Below are 24056 nucleotides of genomic sequence, written 5' to 3'. Positions count from 1 at the left end.
GTTATCTGGCTTTGAACATTAAGTAACCCTGTTGACTCTCATAGTGACCATGGGAATTGTTTGTTATGGTGGAAATTTGCTATAATTAATTGAATTTACTTTAAAAATAGCATCTTGTCTTTGGATTTGGTTGAGAATTTCTGTAGTGTTTTATATCAGATCCTTCTCTCACTACAGTAAATAATGATATAAGGATCTGATATAAAACACTACAGAAATTCTCAACCAAATCCAAAGACACTGTATATTTGTGATGATTTTCTGGTGTATGCTCTCAAGGGATATATCAGACTTTATGGCAGCACACAGATTTCATACCTAGTTTTAGATCAACACTTTTCTTCCAAACTGGTCTATTATTTGTCATGTTTGATTTCATCAGCTCTTAATTTCGACCATATAAAATATTCCTTACTACTCCATCTCCACACCTATATGTTGGTCTTTATCTGGATCTTTTCCTTCCAGTTTTGCTTTAGACTCTTATTTTTCTAATTTATCAAGTGGTGTGTGTGTGGGCAGGGAGAGGGGAATGTGAGTGCAAGAATTAAGACCAGTGGTATGCCCCAGAGATCAGTCGTTGGTCCATTATTATTCAGTCTATCGTTATTACATTAATGACATAAGTAAGGATTTAACAGGAAACATATAGCTATTTACTGGTGATGCAAAGATAGGCAGGGAAATTAGTAATGTGACTGACATGTAGCACTTAGAGAATGATTTGAATAAGCTGGAATTGTGGGCATATGAAAATGACTGTCAGTTCAGTTAATAAATGTCATGCACTTTGGTGTAATCAGATATTCAATGACATTATATTAGTGGGAGTATGCTAGGAGAAACTGAGCAAGCTATGGATCTTTGAGTTTTAGTAGATAGGAGGTTGAAGTTCAGGGGCCATATAGTAATGATTCTGAATATAACTTAGTGGATAATTGCAATACTGAAATGAACCTTGACATGTAAGAACAAGGAAGTTTTTTTGCCTCTTTACAAGGCTTTGATATAACCTCATCTGGGCTATTGTGCACAAGTCTGGTCTGCTGGTTTTCGTGGTGATTCTGATACAGTGGAGTCTTAAAAATTATATCAGAATTGTGAATATAGATGTGGAAGAGAATTTGAGAATTTGTGAACTGCAAACAGGAGAAAGAGGGACAATATAATAGACACATTAACTTCTGTAAAGGTCATGCAGGATAGTAGTAGTAGATGAAAATTTTCATTTTAAGGAGGATGGTGAGAGAATAAGAGGGCATCCATGGAAGTTGAGGATGAATGCAGTCAGAAGTAGACTTTTCTCATAGAACAGTGTGTGATTGGAGTAGCTAGCCTCAAGAGGTTGTGAGTGCAGATAGTGTTGAATGAATTCAAGAGAAGGTATGATATGTGGCCCCTTTGATGATCATTTACTCTCTAGAGATAGCTTTTAATAATAATAACATTCATCTTGCATCTCTCTCTCTGTTCTGTTGTGAGATTATGCTAAGTTATTATTTTGGACTTGATTATACTGAAATATTTTGCATAATTGGTTTCTCTAATTTTCTCTGTTTAGAATTTGATATTAATATTACGGGACAAGGAAATAATGTGGATGATTTTTATGCAGATGATGTTATTTTGAAATAAATCTAGTACAGGGCTGCTTGATTCCTTAATTAAATTGAATAATACATTTGGTATGAAAATCTAATAAAAAGACAGACTATGAAGGTTGGAAATATTGAAAACACTAGTAACAAGTAAAACCTTTCAGCTACTTCACAGTTTTTAGTGAGATCACATATTAAATATGGACATAGACAATAGAATTAGCAAAGCTACTATGGTAGAGATTCAACTGAATAAATTTATATGGAATAAGGAAAATTACATGAAACACTGAAGTAGTTGTTTTACAAGACAGTGTTCAAACTAATTTTAACTTATGGAGAGGTGCATTAGAAATAAAAACAATTGACCAGTGGCTGGAAAGCACAGATATGAAAGTTCTGAGAAAAATTAGGATAGTGAACAGATGACATCATTGGCAGAAACATAAAAGAATGAAGGTATTAGGAAGGAATTTGGCATTGTTAGCATTCAGGAATGTGTGATCAGAGCCAGTATGGTTACTTGAAAGGATACTTCATATCATGGTGGAATGAAAAAGACCTAAAGGAAGATCTAGGTAGATTGATGCAGCTAACAGCCTTAGAAGAGCACATATAAAGATCTGACAGTATTGGAGTCCTTACAAATAAGACTAATTTGGACAAAAATTATCAATAGGAAATTAAGATACAAGAAGTTTACATTATTACTATCATAATATCTTTTTATCCCTTGAGGATACATATCAGGAATGATAATTATGATGAGAGTGCACAGGTTGGTCATCTTGCTAAGTACACTACCACTACAAAAGTGCAATGTAGAGTGATGATTAATGAAACCATGTTTCATCATATGTGAGTGCAAAGGGGGGGTGAATTTTATTGCCCAGTGTAAGACCACCTCCCTTCTTATTGGCCTGAAATGGTTGAAAAAGTCATGTTTAGTCTCTAGAGCAGGGTTTCTGGACCATGTAAAAATAATTTTAAGGCATGAAAAAAAAATATAAAATTGATAAAAATTGTGTGTGTGTGTGGGATCTTTAGCCCACCCACAGCACAAATGTACTATAGGTTTACCAATAACTTTATGTGGGTGAGAACCACATAAAAAAAAACATAGCTAGATAATGTCTTCAGCATTGGAACCACTCAGCATTCATACTTATTTCTTAAGTATGGATGCTTAATAGTAAGGCAAGGCATGAAAGGCATGGAACTCTTATCCTATCTTAGTACTATTAAACACATCTAGTGCAAGTGTCCAGGATTCACTAAATTGAATAACAGCTATAACAAATTTGGCATGAAAATCAGCAACCAAAACTCTAAGGAACATAGAAAACCTCAGCTGCATTCTGAATGGGGATCCTATAGAATAAGTAAAATATTTCAGCTATTTAGGCACAGTTTTTAGTAAAGATGGCAGGTTAAATCTGGAAGTATGGTGGGTAGCTAGCTGAATAAATTTATATGGAATAAGAGAGAAATTAGCCAAAACACCAAGCTAGCATTTCTAACCCAACCTAAAACAGATTTGAACAGTGTTCAAATCTGTTTTAGGTTGGGTTAGTTCACTCTCCTAATTTTTCTCAGAACCCTCATATCTGTGGTCTCTAGTCTTTGATCAAGTGTTTTATTTCTAACCCAACCTAAAACAGATTTGAACAGTGTTCAAATCTGTTTTAGGTTGGGTTAGAAATAAAACACTTGATCAAAGACTAGAGACCACAGATATGAGGGTTCTGAGAAAAATTAGGAGAGTGAACTGATGGAATCAATGGCAAAATAATAATAAAAATGAAGATATTAGAAAGGAACTTGACATTATTATCACTGAAGAATGTGTCAGCAGAGCTAATCTAAGGTGGTATGGGCACTTAAATAGAATGGGTGAAGAAAGGTTAGCAAAATAGGTGATTGATGCCAAGATGGCAGGAAAGATCCAGAGGAGCATCAGGAGACTTCATCAGGAGTGTATCTGTTGACAAATGAAACTAATTTGAGCTTTTGTATGTATAATTTTATTTATTTTATTTTATTTTTTTCAAATATAGGTTCTTATCTGGTTATTTTACTGGAATTTTGAAGAACTTAACATATTTAAACATTTATCTGCCCTCTGTGATAATTTATAATGGATATAAATGTACCTATTCCTGCTGTTTCTCATAAGTACATCCTGCTTATAAATATTTGATAGTCCATAAAGATGAAGTGTCTTAAGATTCATTGTTTGATATAGTAAGAGAAATATTTATTAGATATGCAGTAATTTTTTTAAATCTAAGAACATTTTTGAGGATTAATAACTTTGATATTTAAAGAATGAATATTTCAGTTATATTTTAAACAGCTGTTACATTAAATAATTTGAAGTTGAGAATACCCAACATTAAATTATTCAGACTTTTTCTTCTACATTTAGAGTCAATACCACCATCTGAAAGGACAATTAAAAACATTATTCTGAATTTTGGGCCTCAACATCCAGCTGCACATGGAGTATTGCGATTGGTTTTGGAACTTGATGGAGAGGTAAGTTTGTTTATCAATGGCGGCCCGTGAAATTTTAAATGGGGGTGCTGCCTATACAAAATAATTGTTAAAAAAATCTTTTTTTTCTAATCAGTAACCAATTTATTAATAAATAAATCTACACATTTATTTATTAATAAATTGGTTACTAATTAGGAAAAAAAGAATTTTTAAAAAATTATTTTGTATAGGCAGCCACCCCCACTTAAAACTTCATGGGCTGCCACTGTTGTTTATCGACTTACATTTGTGTGAATAATTATTTTCAGCACACAGTGGATTCTGAAACCTGTGTGGGATTGTGTGCGTGTGTGTTATATTGTGGTGTATTATTTTTACTTTTCATTACACCTGGTCATCGACTTACGAGCTTGTGACTTATGACCAAAAATAAAATAAAATAAATTAATGAATAAATTAATAATAAATCAGGCAGCTGCCTGTACGATAACTATGGGATATGATAGTTATCGTATGATAACCTGCGTACGATAACTATCTCTCACATACACTGTCACTTTCAAGCATATGTTGCATGTGGTGTATTAATTAAAATTCTACTGAAATACTACCCATAAAATGTCTAGTAAAAGGAAAATGCCTTCATCTACAGATATGCCAGCTAAGAAGTCTAGGAAAACTATTGATTTAGAGTGTAAAATGAAAGTTATCCAGAAGTATGAAGGCAGAAAGAAAGTGAATACAATAGCACGTGACTTGAAGTTATCACATTCCATGGTATCGACAATACTTAAGGACAAAGAAAGAATTCGGGAAGCTGTGAAAGGTTCTGCACCTATGAAGTCTACAATTTTAACCAAACAACGACAGGGATCCATCCATGAAATGGAGAAATTGTTGTTTATGTGGTTGGAAGATTTAATACAGAAAAATTCACCCATGAGCCTTTGCACAGTGCAAGCAAAGGCTAGAAGTCTGTTTCAGAGTTTAAAATCATGTGCCGGAGACGATTACGTAGAAGATTTTCAGGCTAGTACTGGATGGTTTAAGCGTTTTAAAAAAAGATTTGCTTTGCATAATGTACATGTCACAGGAGAAGCAGGAAGTACAGATGAAGATGAAGCCCAAAAATTCGTTGATGGTTTCGACTCTTTAATCAAAGAAGGTTATCTACTGGAACAAATATTTAACGTAGATGAAACTGGCTTGCAATGGAAACGCATGCCTAATCGTACGTACATACACTAAGAAGCAAAAAGGATGCGAAGGATTCAAAGCTTTTAAGGATCGGTTAACTTTGTTGCTTGGTGGGAATGCCGTGGTTATTTAGCTGAAGCCTTTTCTCATTTATCGTTCAGAAAACCCTCATGCATTTAAGTACATCAACAAGCACACACTGCCTGTTTACTACCGTTCAAACCCTAAAGCTTGGATGATTCAAGCATTGGTCGATGACTGGTTCATGAACTGCTTTATTCCCCAGGCTCGTGAATATTGTGCAGAGAGAGGTATCCCTTTCAAGATTTTATTGATTATGAACAATGCCCCTGGCCACCCTCCTCATCTGGATGACCTTCAACATGATCTTAGAGTTGTTTTTATGCCACCTAACACAACTGCTCTCATTCAACCCATGGATCAGGGTGCTGTTTCAGCATTCAAGGCTCACTACTTCAGAACAACATTCGCACAAGCCATCGAAGCGATAGATTCTGATGTTGATTTATCTTTGCGAGACTTGGAAGCAGTACAACATTCTTCAGTGTATCAAGAATATTTCGACCGCATGGGAATGCGTAATAAAGAATTGTATGTCGGGAATTTGGAAAAAGTGTCTAAAATGTTATGCAAATACATTTGAAGGATTTTAAAAAGGACAGGAACTGGAAGTGATTACAGAAAAAATAGTTAAACTTGCAAAAAATCTTAAATTAGAATGTGAAATAGAAGACGTAGAGGAGTTGCTAGATTGTGAAATAAAAGAACTTTCGAATGAAGAGTTGATTGAATTGGAAGCAGAGAGTGTCAGAAGAAAAAGCGAGGGAGGAAGAAGAGAAAGAAGAAGAGGAGCCAGAAAAGAAATTCACTGCTAAGAGTTTATCAGATTCTTTTTCGCAACTGAATAAAGCTCTCGCCAGTTTCGAAGCAATGGACTCTAATGTTGAACGATTCACAAAGGTTGAACGTATCATTCAAGATGCTGTGCGTTGTTATCGTGAGATATATGAAGAAAAAAAGAAACAAACTGTTCAAACAAAGCTCAGCATGTTCCTCATCAAGAGAACATCTCCTACCTCAACTCAAGAACATGATCCTGATGATCCACAACCCAGCACAAGCAAAGAAAAAAAATTGATTGACATTGTAAATTTCATTTGCATTAATTTTTACATTGAGTTTAGATTGCATTTTTGCGTTTACAGTATGTACAGTGTTATTTTTCACATTATGTACAATATACATAATTATAAATTTAAAAGATTATTAAAATAAATTATAAAGATGATAAAAAGATTAGAAAGGTTAAAGAATACTGTTAATAAATATATGGCCGACATACGATCAGATCGATTACATCCTGTCAGCCAGAACGGAATTCAGTCGTAAGTCGACGACCAAGTGTACTTTTCTTTTATTGTGTGTGTGTGTGTATACACATACTGCATAGATCTAAAGCTTTTCCTTTATGTTTCTAACTCACTTACTTATGCTGAATTGATGCTCACCCCCACTTTTCTGCCTTGCCTTAATCCTTATTGTAAATGGACTAGCTCTAATTTTGATTGCTGCCCCCCATATGTCTGCGACTTATTCAGTCCCTTATGCTCTTCAGTTTGGCAAATTTATTTGATTTTCGACTGCGCCAGCCATACTGAATTTCTGAGAGTGAGGGATTGAAATGTGGAGTAATGGCAATGCAAGTGCTCGTAACTTTAACAGAAGATTCTAAATTTTGTTACTCAACACTTAAGCTAGTCATTGCAAATTCCTATCAGCACACAGGCTCGTAATTTTTTTTGAGATAGTGCATTGGCAAGAATCAGATCAGCGTGTTGTTTACAAGTCATTTATTCTAACCAAGAAATGCAATTACAATTGGGACAGTTGTACTTACCGTATTTACCACTGTATAAGATGCACCCCCTTTTTTGTACATATTTTTTAGGAAAAAAACTTTATCACTGAATATTATAATGAATTTACAGTATTTCAAATATAAAGTAATAAGTAGGTCTACTTTAAACAATACCTAATCTAACTAGGATAGAGTACCCACCTTTTAATCTTCTTTGTCAAAACCCAGAAATTCATCTCCAGAGCTAAGTGAAGAGACACTTGAAACCTCTTCTAAATCAGAATCTGAGTCCTCATACAACAAATTGTCCTCTGTACCATCCATGCACTGGATGGTACAGAGGACATTACTAATGTCACACTTCTTAAATGATTTAACCACTGTCTCAGTTTTCACAGCATCCCATTAAGCTTTGACCCAGTCACAAACTTGCAAAATGCTAGGCTTCTTCCTGTTGGCATAACCTCAAAATCTGAAGACTGCATCTGGCTGTTCCACTTCTCCTTCATAAATCCTTAAATGGTTTATTAATACAGACATCTAAAGGTTGAAGCTGACTAGTTAGACCTCCTGGAATTACAGGTAACTGAGTTTTCAATTCCTTGAATTTATTTTTAACATCTTCTGTTCTGTGAGAACGAAATCACATGTTGCTTGTATGCAATATTGAGCAATGCCAATGTTTTTCAGTCATAATTTGCCACAATTGGAAATTTTAAACAAACAGGAACACAGCTGTAATTGTCGATGACTGCTCATGTGCATCCACTGAACTCTACAGAACTGGAATGCTCTCACACACCCCAAGGAAGCAAGAAAGAAATCGTGTAACTTGGAACAGAGAAAATTTCCAGAAATGAAAGTAATAAAAAACTGAGTATCGGCATATAAGATGCACCCTGTTTTTCAGATCTATTTTAAAAGAAAAAAGTGCATCTTATATGCCGGCAAATATGGTAGTTATGGCTATTTTTCCTAGCCTACTTATATCTTAATTATGCACACACTATTATATATCATACACTAATAAACAATGCAATACTATACACTACTCTATTATACAACATAGTATTATACATAATTAAGACAACTTATTTCATACCTTCACACAGTTGCACATATTCATAGCACAAGAGTATCAATATAATACAGCTACTCGCAGGTCTTCCTTTACAAACAGTCCATTGTGTTCAGTGCAAGTTCCATTGGAACTTCTCATACCTCACCTCTATCTTGATTAGGACATTTCTTGTTTTCTCTAGGACGTCACGGAAATACATCTCATCATTGATGGCGGCACTGTGCGAATTCTGAGTGATGTCCTCTCCTTTCTCTGTCTCTGTAGTCTGGCTAGAAGCAATTCTATCGGGAAAGATTCCTGTGGAGACCTGGACGTCATCTGTGAGAACCTTCCATTGGTTCCTAGCCACAGGTGCTGGTTGTGGAGAAGACAACTTCTACACATCGAAACTTCCCAACTCTTGGAACACTCAGAAACTCCGTGGGACTACAATAAATTATCGTGAACGAGTGAACGGTGTCTCCTATTCACCAGGTCGCTTAAATATCCTTTCCTGTTCTTTGTTTTTACCTCTGCAATTTTTGCACCTATCCTCAGGCATGCCGATATCACTTTTGCATGCTTTTCTGAGGTCTTTTTCTTGATTATTTTCAAAGTTCGCAAGTCTCTGCAACCTTTTCCTTCAGGGCTTTCCTTTTTTTTTTTTTTTCCCTACTAATCTGGGCAACTTTTCTGCTGACTCATTACATTAACAAAGAATAATCCTTTTCCTTTTCATCCTTTTCAGGTAATTTCAAATCATACATACACTATACTACATTTTTATTTATACGTTACATTATACTTTATGTAATATTCTGACATGATTCTAATATTCTGACTTTATGTGTGTGTAGCCAAAAGGATGATAAATTAATGACATAAACTGTTGGGGAGTGTACAGGATATTATGATAGTACTACATGAAAAGTGTACATCATTGCCAACTTGACCATTTATTCCTGAAATGTGTGAAATCCTGAGTCATCACCCTAATTGTAATTGAACAAACTGCATGTCTATCTCCACAGTTTTGGAAAGTAATTGTCATAAATTGTTCATAAATATTTTTATTATTTTTTACCACCTTTCAATTACACAACTGTACTTAGTTCCATGGAACTTTAATAGTGTTTTCTCCTGTTCACTTAGCTGCAACCAAGCCAGTGGAGTATACTCATGCTATTTACCTCATTCTTGTGTTAATATTTAGAATACTGTAACCAATTCTGTTTAATGTTTCATTTGCAAATTTGTATAAATGCATAAATTTGCAGTTTATAAATAAATTGCAAATTAATATTTAGGAGTGAATAATCAAAAAAAAAGATTATTCACTTCTCACCTACCCTAACAGCAAAGTGAACGTAATTTAGGGTTGTATGTTATCCTCATTGCTGTTTATAATTTCTAGGGATGACATTACTAAGAAAAATGATGTTAGACGTGATATTAAACTATTCATTAAGGCTTAGTTCTTTACCCTATGCAAATAAAATCGTCTTATTTTCATAAGATCCATTCCAAACACCTAACACTCAATGCCTCCTCTGACCTCTCACCAGAAAGTCATCAGAAAAATCCTTCAAATTAGATACCAAAAAAAAAAAAAAATGTCTCATTGCCCTGACAGCATTTATCCAATTCTCCTGAAGATTTGGGCTCCAGAGTTGGTCCCTGTTCTGTCACCTCTTTATATTTTCTTACTCCACTGGCACCTGCCCTACACCCTGGAAATTAGCTCACATCCAACCTATTTCCAAGAAGTGTGACAAATCTTTACCATCAAACTACTGCTCAGTTTCTCACCTCACTCCTCTCCAAAGTAATGGAGAGAACCATCAAATTTCATCTCCTATGCTACCGTGCAAGTACTCAACTAATAAACGAGTATGGATTCCACCAATGCTGTTTGATAGGATCTGCTTACCTGCTGCCTACCTCTAGACAAGTACCATGGAAAAGTGTGGCAAATCCAAAGTTGTTGCGCTCAGTATCTCCAAGGCTTTTGACTGGGTAAGCTCCCATCATTTAGTCTGTTCTGTGACTTCTGCAACTGCAGTTGCCATTTTTTTTTCACTGGACATGTGCGGTGGTGGACAGTTCTCTATCTTCTAACTATGCAACTGATGCTGTGATCCCACAAGGTTATTTCTTCTCACCTACCTTCATTTTTTGATACATCAATGACCTACTCCACTTGGCCATCAATTCAATACCCTAATTTACCAATTACAGTACACTACATTCCTCCTTTTCACTTGACAAACCAATAAACCACCACAATCCACACAGTAACAACCTCTGCAAATGTGAATTCTGATCTCCAAACCATTCTTTGATAGAACTTAAATAATCTTGTCAATTTCATTTAAATTGACATTATACCTTATACCTTATTTCTCATTAAAAAAAAAACAAAAAAAACATTCTCCCTTATTTTTTTCTACACCCAAATCTCTAGGCAAAATGAGATTTTCCTCCTTGGGATTATCTTCACATCAACTCTCTTGTTATTAAACACATTACAACCATTGCCTCCTCAGCATACAAAAAATTAGGATTCCTCTTTTCCATTAATTTACCTATTAACTCTGTACAAAATCAAATCTTCCCATCATTAACTAATGCTCACATACCAGGACAGTGTCAAAGTCTCTCTAAATACTCAATTTAATACAAAAAAAACAATCAGACTGATTAATAACTCCTCTCTTACCAACTTCAACCACTCACCCACAAGCATTTAGTACTTCTAGGGTGGTCTGAAAAGTTCATGGCCTCGACCATAGATGGCAACACTATCGGCATGATTTTTTTTTTTCCCCTTAAGTTGGTACATCTGTCATAAGCATTCATGTGAAATTGCAAGTCATTCTATCAAGTAGTTTGTTTTATACAGCTGTCTGAAGCAAAAGTTTTTCCTATATCCCTTGAAATCGATAAAATTTGAGTATCATGCGCTTATACAATTCTTTGTAAAAGAAGGTTTAATGCCAAAAGAAATTCATTCGAAGTTCATAAAAGTTTTTGGGCACTCTTCTCCTTCATTTTCGACACTTAAGAAATGGGCTGCCGAGTTTAAATGTGGTCATATCAGCCTTGGAAGATGATTCACATGAAGGACGTCCAAAAAGTGTAACAACACCAGAAATCATTGATCAAGTGCACGATATCGTATTGGATGACCGGCGAGTCAAAGTGCATGAAATTGCTGAGACTATAGGTATTTCAAAAGAATGTGTAGGGTACATTTGGTATGAAGAATTGCAAATGAAAAAGCTTTGCACAAGATGGGTGCCATGCTTACTCACATCAGATCAAAAATACACTCGCCTGAAAATCTCTGAAGAGTGTTTGGAGCATTTTAAGAAGAATAAAACTGATTTTGTGCATCAATTTATTACTATGGATGAGACTTGGATTCACTATTGCACACCAGAATCCAAACAGCAGTGAAAACAGTGAACAGAAGCCTGTTGTTCAGCTCCAAAGAAGACAAAGTTGGTTCCATCAGCAAGAAAGGTCATGTCATCGGTGTTTGGGATGCTAAAGGCATTTACTTTATTATCTTGAAAAGGGTAAAACAATAACCAGGGAATATTATTATTCCGATCTTTTAACCACACTAGAAGAAAAAATTCCCAAGAAAAGACCTGGTTTGCAGAAGGAAAAAAATCATCTTTCATCAGGTCAGTGCACCTGCCCTCAAAGGTGTTTTGGGAAAATTAAGGGATCTGTACTATGAATTGTTGGAATATCCACCATCTTCTTCCCCAGATTTGGCTCCCTCTGACTTCTATCTCTTCCCAAAACTAAAACTCATCTTCTCTGGTCAGCATTTTTCTTTGAATCAAGAGGTGATTGCAGCTGTAGAGGGGTATTTTGCAGATCTTACTGAGAACCACCACAAGGTTGGGATAATGCGCTGGAACATTCCTGGAATAAATGTATTAGTCTTAAGGGAGATTATGTTGAAAAATAAAAATAATTTTGAAATTAAAAATTTGTTTTTTCATTGTTAGGCTGAGAACTTTTCAGACCACCCTCGTACTGCATGCACTTTCTAACCTATTTCCATGGTAAATGTTCATCAGAACCATCAATAATTCCTCCTCTCTCTCTACCAAATCCATTGAAACACATGCAGCTACCACCCAATAGTCCTACTTCATAGTCCAATTCATACTCATGGAACACGTTTCACTTTCCTCTTCATCCGCCCCTGCTCCCCCCCTCCCTTACCCCATAGTGTTTCCCAAACAGTACAATGCATCATCCTTCCTTCAGATCTAATGTGAACAAGTCCCTCCTTTCCCAAATCTCTTCCCATATATGGTACTAACATGCTATAGATTGATCAACGTCTTGTGCATAGGTCCAACATTTTATACACACACATTAGCTATTTTATTCCAATTTTTTGTGAAGATTGCAAATTAAATTTTGAAATAGATAATACAACAAAGAAGATGGCAGGAAGCTAGCTGAAGAAATTTATGTGAATAAGAGAAATCAACCAAAAGTCCACCTAGTAGTATATAAGATTGTGTTCAGACCAAATTTAACACGAACCATCATCAAATTCCTGATGTGTACCATACGAAAAAACCACAACCATTGATTTCCATATGCAAAAAGTTGAACAGTTAATCAGAAAAAAATAGTGAACAATAACTCAAGAGATCACTAGTACTGAAACTGAATGTTATATTAACATGACAAAATTATTATCGAATTGGAGTTGTGCCATATACGTTGATTAGTTCAAATGAAACAGATGAGACTGGATGTTTGTCACTTTGTTTTTCACAGTTACCAAATGGAAGCCACTGCTTTCCCCCTTGTAATCATGATTTTAGAATAAAAGTTGGGTGCATAATTAGGATGCCAAAATAAAAATTCTTTGTCATTAAGAGTTCATTCAGTCAAAAAGATCAGAATTAGAAACAAAATTAAAAAGTTCATAACTTGCTAGGGCTATATGGATGAAAGGAATGGCAGTAAATTTGCAATGCTATGTTAACACCTTGCAAAAGTTGAAACAATGAATTGATCATGTTTATGCTGAGATACAACTTTTTAAACATGACATTCAAGGTTACTGAATGTGTTCACTTTGGTTGCTATTGAAAGATTGGTTTTGAAGATGTGGAATATCCTCCCTGCAGCTCAGACTTGACTGTGATACTTCTAGTTGGTTCCTATATTGAAGATCCATTTCAGAGGGATTCATTTTGAAAATGGTGAACAGGTCAAAGCAAGATGAGAAAATGATTCCAAAAACAACCTAAAGAGTTTTACTGCAATGGCTTTTTTTTTAGTGCAATGGAGAAAATGTATTAAAAAAAAAAGGAATGGAGATTATGTTGAGAAGCAACATATGAAATTAGGGACTTCAATATCTTTTTTATTTTACTGATATCTCTTTTGGATATGGAGTTGTCACAATGCAGGCATTACTTTCAGTTGCCATTCATAGCAGCTGCCTCTGAAAAACTGAGACCTTGAACAAATACATGTTGAGGTTGTATACAGTTATTCAAATCAAGAAGACATTTTCAGGTTTAGTGGCCATTGCGCTGAAATGGAACAGTGGAATTTCCATTCTTTCTCCAAGAAATCACAGGTTGCAACATCATAGTCTGGTGGAAAACATGCAAATTAACCCTCTTCACAAGAACAAGTGTGAAGTCAATTATGGCTATGAATCTGTTGTGATGAATTACAAAATATCTAATTGTTTTTTGAGAAATTGTAGGGCATGTTAATCTTTGCTTTATGCGGATGATGTTATACTTCTAAATAAATCCACTACAAGTCTGAAGATTCCCTGACTAAAGTGAATAATCGTTGTGATGAAAATTAAATGACAATGAAAATAGGCAGAAACATTGAAAATATCAACTGCATTGTGAATGGAAAACCTATAGAATAAGTAAAACGTTTCAGCTACTTAGGCAGGATTTTTAGTGAAGATGGTAAATTAAATATGGAAATAGACAACAGAATCAACAAAGCTGGTATGGTAGGAAGTCAACTGAATAAATTTATATGGAATAAGAGAAAAATTAGCCAATACACTAAATTAGCTGTATACAAGATGTTATTCAAGCCAATTTTAACTTATGGATTTGAGAGCTGGGTCAGAAGTAAAACACTTGACCAAAGACTAGAGACTGCAGATATGAGAGTCCTGAGAAAGATTAGGGGCACAAATAGATGGCACCAATGGCAATATCATATTAAAAACAAGGATATTAGGAAAGAACTTGATGTCAGCATCCAGGAATGCGTTAGCAGAGCTAATCTCAGGTGGTATGGTCACTTAAACAGAATGGGAGAGGAAAGATTAGCAAAAGAAGTGTTCTTTGCCAGGTTGGCAGGAAAAAGACCCAGAGGAGGATCAAGATATAGGTGGATCGATATGGTAAAAAGTGCCTTAGATGATAGAAATATAAGATCTGATAATGTTGGAGTCTTGACAAGTAAAAGACTGATTTGGAGGAAAATTGTAGATAGGAAGTTAGTAATGATGTAAATTTTTCATGTAGTACTAACATATCCTGTTCACCCCTTGAGGGTACATAGCAGGAATTTGATGATGATGATGAATTTTTTTCACATAATTTAAGTTATAAAGAATAAAGATAAATTTTTTTTAATGATAATTAAAATTGCGTGAATGAATTCAAGAATAAGTATGATAGCGGTGTGTGTAGTATGCTGGCCTCCCTCGATGAGTCTGACTCCCTGGAGGTCTCTCTTAATAATAATAATAAATGAAAATAAATTACATATACACATTACAGCAATTTATCTTATCTGATTTTCAGATATTTTCATCAAATAAAATTATCAGTTAAATTTAATTTCTTCTAAAATCATCTCACAGTTACAACTTGTCACGATTTGAACTATCTTGGTGCTTGATTGCTGCTTTAGCTATAACTCTGTCAGGATTCATAAGTTGATTGTGCCTAATGTTATTTTACTAACTAGCTCTATGAGTGATAGCAGTGCTCTTTAAAGCTCAAGCCAGCATGACATCAGTGTTGTACTTGCACCACATTTATGATCTCATTATGGAGATGGCAAGGCTTTTTGCCCTGGAAACTTTTCATTCTGCAAAATAGGTAAACCAGCTAGATGAACATGTGCAATTAACTGTAATTCCAAACATCCTGTTGTTACACTTGAATTGCCTGAATAGCAATTTTTTTTTTTTTGTTATGCAGTTACCTTCAATCATTCCATACCATTTAACCAACTTCACTGCTTTAAACTTTCCTTTCAGGAATTGATAAAAGTATTTTGCAACATTGTGATTTGCGTCTGCTACGCATCCTTGCAAGATAAACCTAATACTTCTCTCTCTCACAACTTGATCATCAGCCTTTTTTTTTCCAAAATATATGATAAATTGTTTCATTCTTACTCATTCAAGTTCAAACATGTACTGTGACCTCCACTGGTGGACTTCTTATCTCCCCTCTATACAAAAGCACTAATTTTCTCACCTTTGAACAAACTTAAATTTATTATTATTTAACATGGAGTCCAAAGACTAATCGCACCTCTCTATCTCTAGGGAACTAAATTATCATACCTCTCTTTAAACCCATTAACAGACAAAGCACCAACTGACTCTGGCAACCGATTCCACTCATTCAGCACTCTCCAAGCAAAAAATCTAGTCCTCACACCCTACTAACTGCACCTTTATTCAACTTCCAGCAATGACCACTTCTTCTGGTCCTTCTAGCCAAGTGCCGAAACATTTCTCCTGCATCTATCCTATAAAACTCTTTAAGAAACTTGAACATTTCTATCATAACAACGCCTCTTTTTCTCCTATCAACAAACTTCTGCAGTCCACACACCTTCAATCTATCCTCACAGGGAATATTCCACAAGCCACTCACCATCTTGTTCACTCGCCTCTGAATCCTTATCTGTACTTATTAATGTGTTCTTCAATAGACAATCTTATGGGCTACCTTAACAATATGTCTTCTAAACTTTAACTCTTTGTCTACCACCAGCACTACCCCTAAATCTTAGCTTTATCTATTTCCTGGAGTACGGTGCCATCAATGTGATACACGACTTGTAATCTATTTATCCCAAAATGCGTAACCTTACATTTCTTGACATTTAAACTCGCACCCGTTAACTTTTGCCCATGATGACGAGCCAATTGAAATCATCCTTCTAGCTCTCCACATTGCCTTAATTATTAATCTACCTTATTTTGCATCATCAGCAAACAGCTGAATATTTCATCTGAAAATCGAGATGTAAATTAACTAAATAAATTGATTTGATTATTTTAAATTATAATTAAAATTTTTTAATAAACTAAATCAATTTATTGTAATTTATTTTGTATATCTATTAATGCTAATGGTGCTATTCTCCTGCAGCCAATATTGCATATATTATCTCATGCTTTCAATGAAATTGTTCTATTTTGAGTTTTCCTCAAAAATTTGTATGAGACTCATTGATGGGCTAAATAACTTGGCTTTTTATAAACTAATTTTGATAATGAGAGGGCGGTAATCCTCTCTCTTGTTTGTTATTATATGTATTTTCTGGCCAGTTTGTCTGTTTCGAAGGTAAAAAAAAAACAGTTTCCAGTAGGAAAATCCTTGCCATTCATTTGAGACTGATTCACTCACCTTTAATTTTTAACATCTTATAGGAGTTTGAATTTGGTTGAAAAATCCCTTATAAAGGTTCAAATTTTATTTGAATCCTATTTTGTACATGGACAAAAAAAAAAAATAGCAAACATTAATGCTATTCCTTAATATGTACTCTCATGGACATACATGATACTGTGATAGTGATACTTAATTAAGGTCACATTATTGCTGACTTCCTATCAGTAACTATAGGAATGTAAAAATTCCTAAGTAACTTACATTGTATATTTTTGTTATTCATTATTAATAATTAAAACTAATTTCTTTATATATTAAATAAAGCTATATATTAAGTTATTTATATTATTTTTTATTCCAATATTATCTTTAGACAGTTGTTAGGGCTGATCCTCATATTGGACTTCTGCATAGGGGCACTGAAAAATTAATAGAATACAAAACATACCTACAAGCTTTGCCATATTTTGATCGTTTGGATTATGTTTCAATGATGTGTAATGAACAGTGTTTTTCCTTGGCTATTGAAAAGCTGTTAAATATTGAGGTACCTCGTCGTGCCAAATACATAAGAGGTAAAGACCTTTTTAATTTTGAGTTTGTAGTAGTAATTATTTCTGCTAATTTCATAAGATTTGTGCATGTTTTTCTTTGTACATGATTCATGTTAACTATATATATTTTGTTTATATATCAATATATAAACAAAAACATTGTCTGCTGAATATCTCGAGAGTTGAGCAATTTGGCTTAAAAATGATTTGATGAAAACAAAATGGAAATCTAGCTTCCAACTGAAAAATGGAAAGCTTTTCATTTCTGACGTGCGCACGCACACACACACACACACACACACACACACAGAGAGGGGTGGGTGGAGGGATGACTTTTGCTCTCTAAAGAAAAAGACATACCAAGAAATATTTTGCTCTCTAAAGAAAAAGACATACCAAGAAATAAAAGCAGAAGTTTCAAAGAGATACAGAAGGTACTTGGCTTTTTCTGAACTAATTTTGATAATGCAAGGGCAGTAATCCTTTCTATTGTTTATAATAAATTTAGTTTAATCCTTTGTCCAAGTGTAAGCAAACAAAGTTTGCGCCTGAAGTATCTTCAGGACTGAGGCAACTCATGGTAAAGGTGGAATAAGCTTTCATCACCATTTGATGTTAGGTCATCAAAGCAATTTAATAACTCATCCGAGCCAAGGATGGAGTAATCCTCTTTGAGGACACTACTTCTTTTAATGCTCCCTTAAGGGAATATTTAAAGATATTCTCAATCAGAACACAATTGTCAATGATGATCTTAAAATTCTCTAAGGGCTAGAAATAACTTGTATTCTCTGCTGCTTTTGACTGAAGTTGAATAGCATCATGAGAAATTGAACATTGCTGAATCTTGAGATTTGATAAGAGCTTCGCATTCTTTTGCTCAGATTTGTAACACAGGATATGTCTGATGATACCTTTCATACGTCCTGACTAACTATCTTTAAAACAGGTCATGGGTCAGACTAGCAATTAACAAGGCATTTCTTCACTTTCTTAAGATCTACATCAGCCAGTGCTGTCGGTTGCATATGAGCTGCCTTTGTGCAAACTTTAAAAAACTGTACCCTTGAAAATCATCATTATCAAATTCCTGCCATGTACTCTCAAGGGGTGTACAGGATATGATAGTACTACATGAAAAAAATTACATCATTACTAACTTCCTATCTATAATTTTCCTCCAAATCAGTCTATTACTTGTTAAGACTCCAACATTATCAGATCTTATATTTCTATCGTCTAAGGCACTTTGTACCGTATCAATCCGCCTATATCTTGGTCTTCCTCTGGGTCGTTTTGCTGCCAACCTGGCAGAGAACACTTGTTTTGCTAATCTTTCCATACCACCTGAGATTAGCTCTGCTAACATATTCCTGGATGTTGACAATGTCAAGTTCTTTCCTAATATCCTCATTTTTAATATGATATTGCCATTGATGCCATCTGTTCACGCCTATAATCTTTCTCAGGACTCTCATATCTGCCGTCTCTAGTCTTTGGTCAAGTGTTTTACTTCTGACCCAGCTCTCAGATCCATAAGTTAAAACTGGTTTGAACACTGTCTTGTATACAGCTAATTTAGTGTTCCGACTAACTTCTCTCTTATTCCATATGAATTTATTCAATTGACATCCTACCATACCAGCTTTGCTGATTCTGTTGTCTATTTCTATATTTAATTTACCATCTTCAGTAAAAATCGTGCCTAAGTAGCTGAAATGTTTCACTTGTTCCACAGGTTCTCCATTCACATTTTCAATGTGAAATGGAGAACCTGTGGAACAAGTGTTCAATTGAACACAGTTGACATTTTCATTGATTCTGCCTATTATCATTCTCTTTGTTTTTTTATTGCTGACGTTCATACCATATCTATTACAACAGCTATTCAATTTAGTCAGAGAATCTTGCAGACTTGTAGCGGATTTATTTAGAAGTATAACATCATCTGCATAAAGCAAAGAGCTGACATTAACATCTCCAATTTTGATATCATGTTTATTACCAGTTTCCTTCATAATGTGATCCATATAGATAATGAATAACAGAGGGGATAATGTACATCCCTGTCTCACACCAGATTTAACATTAAACCATCTTCCTGTACGTCCTTCAATTCTAACTGCTGACTTACAACTCAAATAAAGACTAAGTATTGCTTGATATAATGCCCCATTGACACCATATAACTGTAGCGTATTGAATAGCTTCTCTCTTGGCACCTTGTCATATGCCTTTTCCAAATCGACAAAACTTAAATACAGATCTCTGTTATATTCCCATGCTTTCTTGACTATTTGTCGTAAAGTGAAGATCTGATCCTGACAGCCTCTATTTGGCCGGAATCTAGCTTGTTCTTCACCAAGCTTTTCTTCCACAATTCTTCTCAACCGTTTCTCAAGTATACTTGCATAGATCTTGCCAGAACACTCAGTAGGGAAATACCTCTGTAATTCTCACATTCAGTTTTATTTCCCTTTTTATATATGGGTACTATGAGAGCTCTACTCCAATCATCAGGAATTCGTCCCTCTGTCCAGGCTTTCTGAACTATGCAGTGCAGCCACTATAAAACTCTTTGTACCACCATACTTCAGCATTTCTGGTCGAATATCATCTACTCCTACTGCCTTTCCACATTTCAAGCCTTTGATGGCTTTTTCTACTTCATGTATGGATATGTATTCCTGACTGCATGCCCGGTCAGTGTTTTTTACCACTGTGCTATCATCACTGCTTGTTTCATTTAGCAGTTTTTCAAAGTAATTACTCTATACTTCAAGGATATCCTTTTCTCCCGTTCTCTAACTCCTTTTACAGCACTCTTTCCTCCATTCCTAAGTTTCTTCAACAACCTCCAGAATATTTTGCCACCTTCTTGATATTTATTTTCTATAGTCTTGCCAAAGTCCTCCCATGACTTTTGTTTAGCTAGTTTTACACAGTGTTTAGCATTCTTGCATTTGTCTCTGTATTCTCTAAGAGCACAAGCTGACTTATTTGCCAGGAACTTTTGATATGCTTTCTTCTTTTCCTTCACTGCCCCTTTAACTTCCTGTGTCCACCAGGGAGTTCTGATTTTTTTATCCTTGCAGACAACCTCACCACATGCCTCTCTGGCAGAATCAATCAATATTTTCTTCAGAGTTTGCCACCGAATTTCCAAGGTTTGATTCCTGTTCTCAAACTATACGTATAACAAAATAATTTAGGATCATATATACCTAAGAAAAACATAAGTTTAAGTTTACAATCACATCATGATTGGCATCTTGTACCTTATAAAATCACAAAATTTGTAACCTTAATGCTGTTAACACCATAAAATTCTTATTAATTCACCCAAGTAATTCACCCACAAACTATCCATACTATCATTTTGTATAGATATTTTAGACAAACCTTTAAACATTCTTGGGTTATGGTTGATCGTAAATAACTTTTAATTATTTTGAGTTTCAAGAGGCTTCTTTTTCTTAAGCTACTGATATGGAAGTGTAGATAAATTCTTAAAACAACTGAAATATTCAGAAACGTATCATGTAAATTGTTCTCATATATAAAGTTCAACAAATCTTGAGTGGATAGATTTTTTTTATGAAATATTGTCAAGTTTTGAGTTCCTCGAAAAGCACATTGCCATCAATATCATGATTATTTGGATTTTTATCATTGCTTAATTTAAAGCATAAATCTTTGTAATGCTATAAGATATCTTCCTCCTTCCATTGTTTCAATGTGTTGGCATTATGGACGATTTCAAATATTTCATTATTCTCCTTTAACAACATAAACCTTTCAATTAGAAATGATAGAGTAGAAATGTAATGTCACCAAAAAGAAGTGTATTTTCATCCATAACCAAATATTTGTTTCGTTCTTTATTTTTTGAATATCTGGAAAAACTCGTTCTACATCCAAAATATCAGCCATCTTCTTTGCAGAATTAATTACACTTTCAAAATTTTGATCTGTCCTATAATCTGTTCTTCTTTTGTAATTTCTTCAACACATTCAGTAACTGTTTGTATATCAAATTAAAGGTTTTGCATAATTTTACTGATGACATTAATTTTAGTTAAAATATCATGCCATATAATAATTGAACAAAAAAATTTAAACGACATAATTTTTAAAAAACAAGATTATTAGCTTGTGCAATTTGATATCTTTAGTTGTGTCTTCAGTTATTTCCAAGAGGGCTTGAAAGATTTCATATATGTTAATTTTAAGAGGCTTTATTGCTTCTGTACAGCTTTCCCATCTTGTTGACAACGGTTTTAAAGTTAAATATTGAATATGAGAATTCAGTATAGTGCTTAGTAGAAGTGGAAAAATAATTGTGACAATGCAAAAAACGATCATCTGCTTCAAAAGATATTTTTGCCACATCATAAACTACTAAATTTAATGAGTGCGTGGAACATGGAACAAAGAAAGTTGAGAATTTGTTTCAATAATTGTTTGTTGAAACCTGTTATGTTTACCACACACATTCATACTATTGTCACATCCTTGGCTGCATAAATTAGTAATATTGAGATTCAGCAATTGTAAATGATTTAAAATAAACGGATATAATCCCTGACCAGTGGCATCATCTTCAAATGCACAGAATTCGAATGTCTGCTGTGTTTTTATTTTTGTTTTGATATACAAATCTAATAACAAGAGTTAATTGTCCATATGAGTTATGTCTGGAGCTGTATCAAGAATTACTGAGTAATTCTTGATATTTTGCATTTTGAACTAGGGTTATATTTGCAGATACGATGACAATACCCGACAAGTGCAGCCACCGCTATACTATGTCTAAATGAATTCAGGCTGGATGCATCATACAGATGTATATATATAATTCTGTGATTCCTTAAATGATCCCAAAAAAATAAGTTTTATTATAAATATAATCAATCAAAATGCTGCCCTTGTGCAGTGAACAACCTGCACATCTACATGTGCTGACATCAGCAGTTTGGGAGATCTTAGTTCTTTATCACAACTGAGGAAAGAAGTTAAAGAGGCAGTGAAGGAAAAAAAGAAAGCATATCAAAAGTTTCTAGCAAATAAGTCAGCTTGTGCTCTTCGAGAATACAGAGGTAAATGTAAAAAAACTAAACACTGTATAAAACTAGCTAAACAAAAGTTGTGGGAAGACTTTGGTAAGAACACAGAAAATAAATATCAAGAAGGTGGCAAGATATTCTGTAGGTTTTTGAAAAAGCTGAAATGGAGGAAAGAGTGCTGTAAAAGCAATTAGAGATGATAAAGATGACATGAAAACTGGAGAAAAAGATATCCTTGATGTATGGAGTGATTACTTCAAAAAATTGCTAAATGAAACAATTAGTGACAGCACAGTAGTAAAAAACACTCAACTCAACACTCAATCAGGAATGCATATCCATACTTAAAGTAGCAAAAACCATTGAAAGCCTGAAATGTGGAAAGGCAGCTGGAGTAGATGGTATTCGACCAGAAATGCTCAAGTGTGGAGGTATAAAAGTCTTACAGTGGGTCCACTGCACAGTTCAGAAGGCCTGGACAGAGGGACGAATTCCAGATGATTGGAGCAGAGCTCTCATAGTACCCATCTATAAAAAGGAAAATAAAACTGAATGTCAGAATTAGAGATATTTCCCTACTGAGTGTTCCTGGTAAGATTTATACAAGTATACTTGAGAAAGGGTTGAGGAGGAGTTTGGAAGGGAATCTTGGTGATGAACAAGCTGGATTCAGGCCACTTAGAGGCTGTCATGATCAGATTTTCACTTTATGAAAAATAGTTGAGAAATCATGGGAATATAACCAAGGTCTGTATTTAAGATTTCTAGATCTGGAAAAGGCATATGACAAGATGCCTTTTCCAGATCAAAACACTTTTGATGCCTTTTCAAGCTATTCAGAACACTACAGTTTTATGGTGTCAATGGGCATTATATGAAGCAGTACTTAGTCTTTATTTGAGTTTTAAGTCAGCAGTTGGAATTGAAGAAAGTACAAGAAGATGGTTTAATGTTAAATCTGGTGTCAGATGAGGATGTACATTATCATCATCATCATCAAATTCCTGCCATGTATCCTCAAGGGATGGACAGGATGTGATAGTACTATATGAAAAATTTACATCATTACTAACTTCCTATCTACAATTTTCCTCCAAATCAGTCTGTTACTTGTCAAGACTCCGACATTTTCAGATCTTATATTTCTATCATCTAAGGCACTTTTTACCGTATCAATCCAGCTATATCTTGCTCTTCCTCTGGGTCGTTTTCCTGCCAACCTGGCAGAGAACACTCCCATTCTGTAGTGACCATACCACCTGAGATTAGATCTGCTAACGCACTTCTGGATGCTGACAAGTTCTTTCCTAATATCCTCGTTTTTAATATGATATTGCCATTGATGCCATCTGTTCGTGCCCCTGATCTTTCTCGGGACTCTCATATCTGCTGCAACCACTAGTCTTTGGACAAGTGGTTTATCCCAGCTCTCAGATCCATAAATTAAAATTGGTTTGAACTCTGTCTTGTATAGGCTAATTTAGTGTTTTGACTCATTTCTTTGTTATTCCATATAAATTTATTCAGTTGACTT

At 34.6% G+C, this 24056-nt stretch overlaps 1 protein-coding gene across 1 annotated transcript in view; it reads left to right on the top strand.

The window, feature by feature from the left end:
• ND-49 (NADH dehydrogenase (ubiquinone) 49 kDa subunit) overlaps positions 1-24056 on the top strand; it is a 133028-nt gene that overhangs the window by 8802 nt on the left and 100170 nt on the right. Inside the window, exons 3-4 of the mRNA XM_090412813.1 lie at positions 4027-4136; positions 17276-17477. Of these exons, the coding sequence (XP_090268939.1) occupies positions 4027-4136; positions 17276-17477 (312 nt within the window). The remainder of the gene's footprint in view (positions 1-4026; positions 4137-17275; positions 17478-24056) is intronic.

Source organism: Typopeltis vanoorti, chromosome 23, assembly GCF_054136105.1.
Source record: "Typopeltis vanoorti isolate ZY-2024b chromosome 23, IOZ_Tvanoo_1.0, whole genome shotgun sequence".
Taxonomy (NCBI): Eukaryota; Metazoa; Arthropoda; class Arachnida; order Uropygi; family Thelyphonidae; genus Typopeltis; species Typopeltis vanoorti.
The sequence above is the reverse complement of the archived record's forward strand: the minus strand, read 5'-3'. Positions and strand labels throughout refer to the sequence as shown.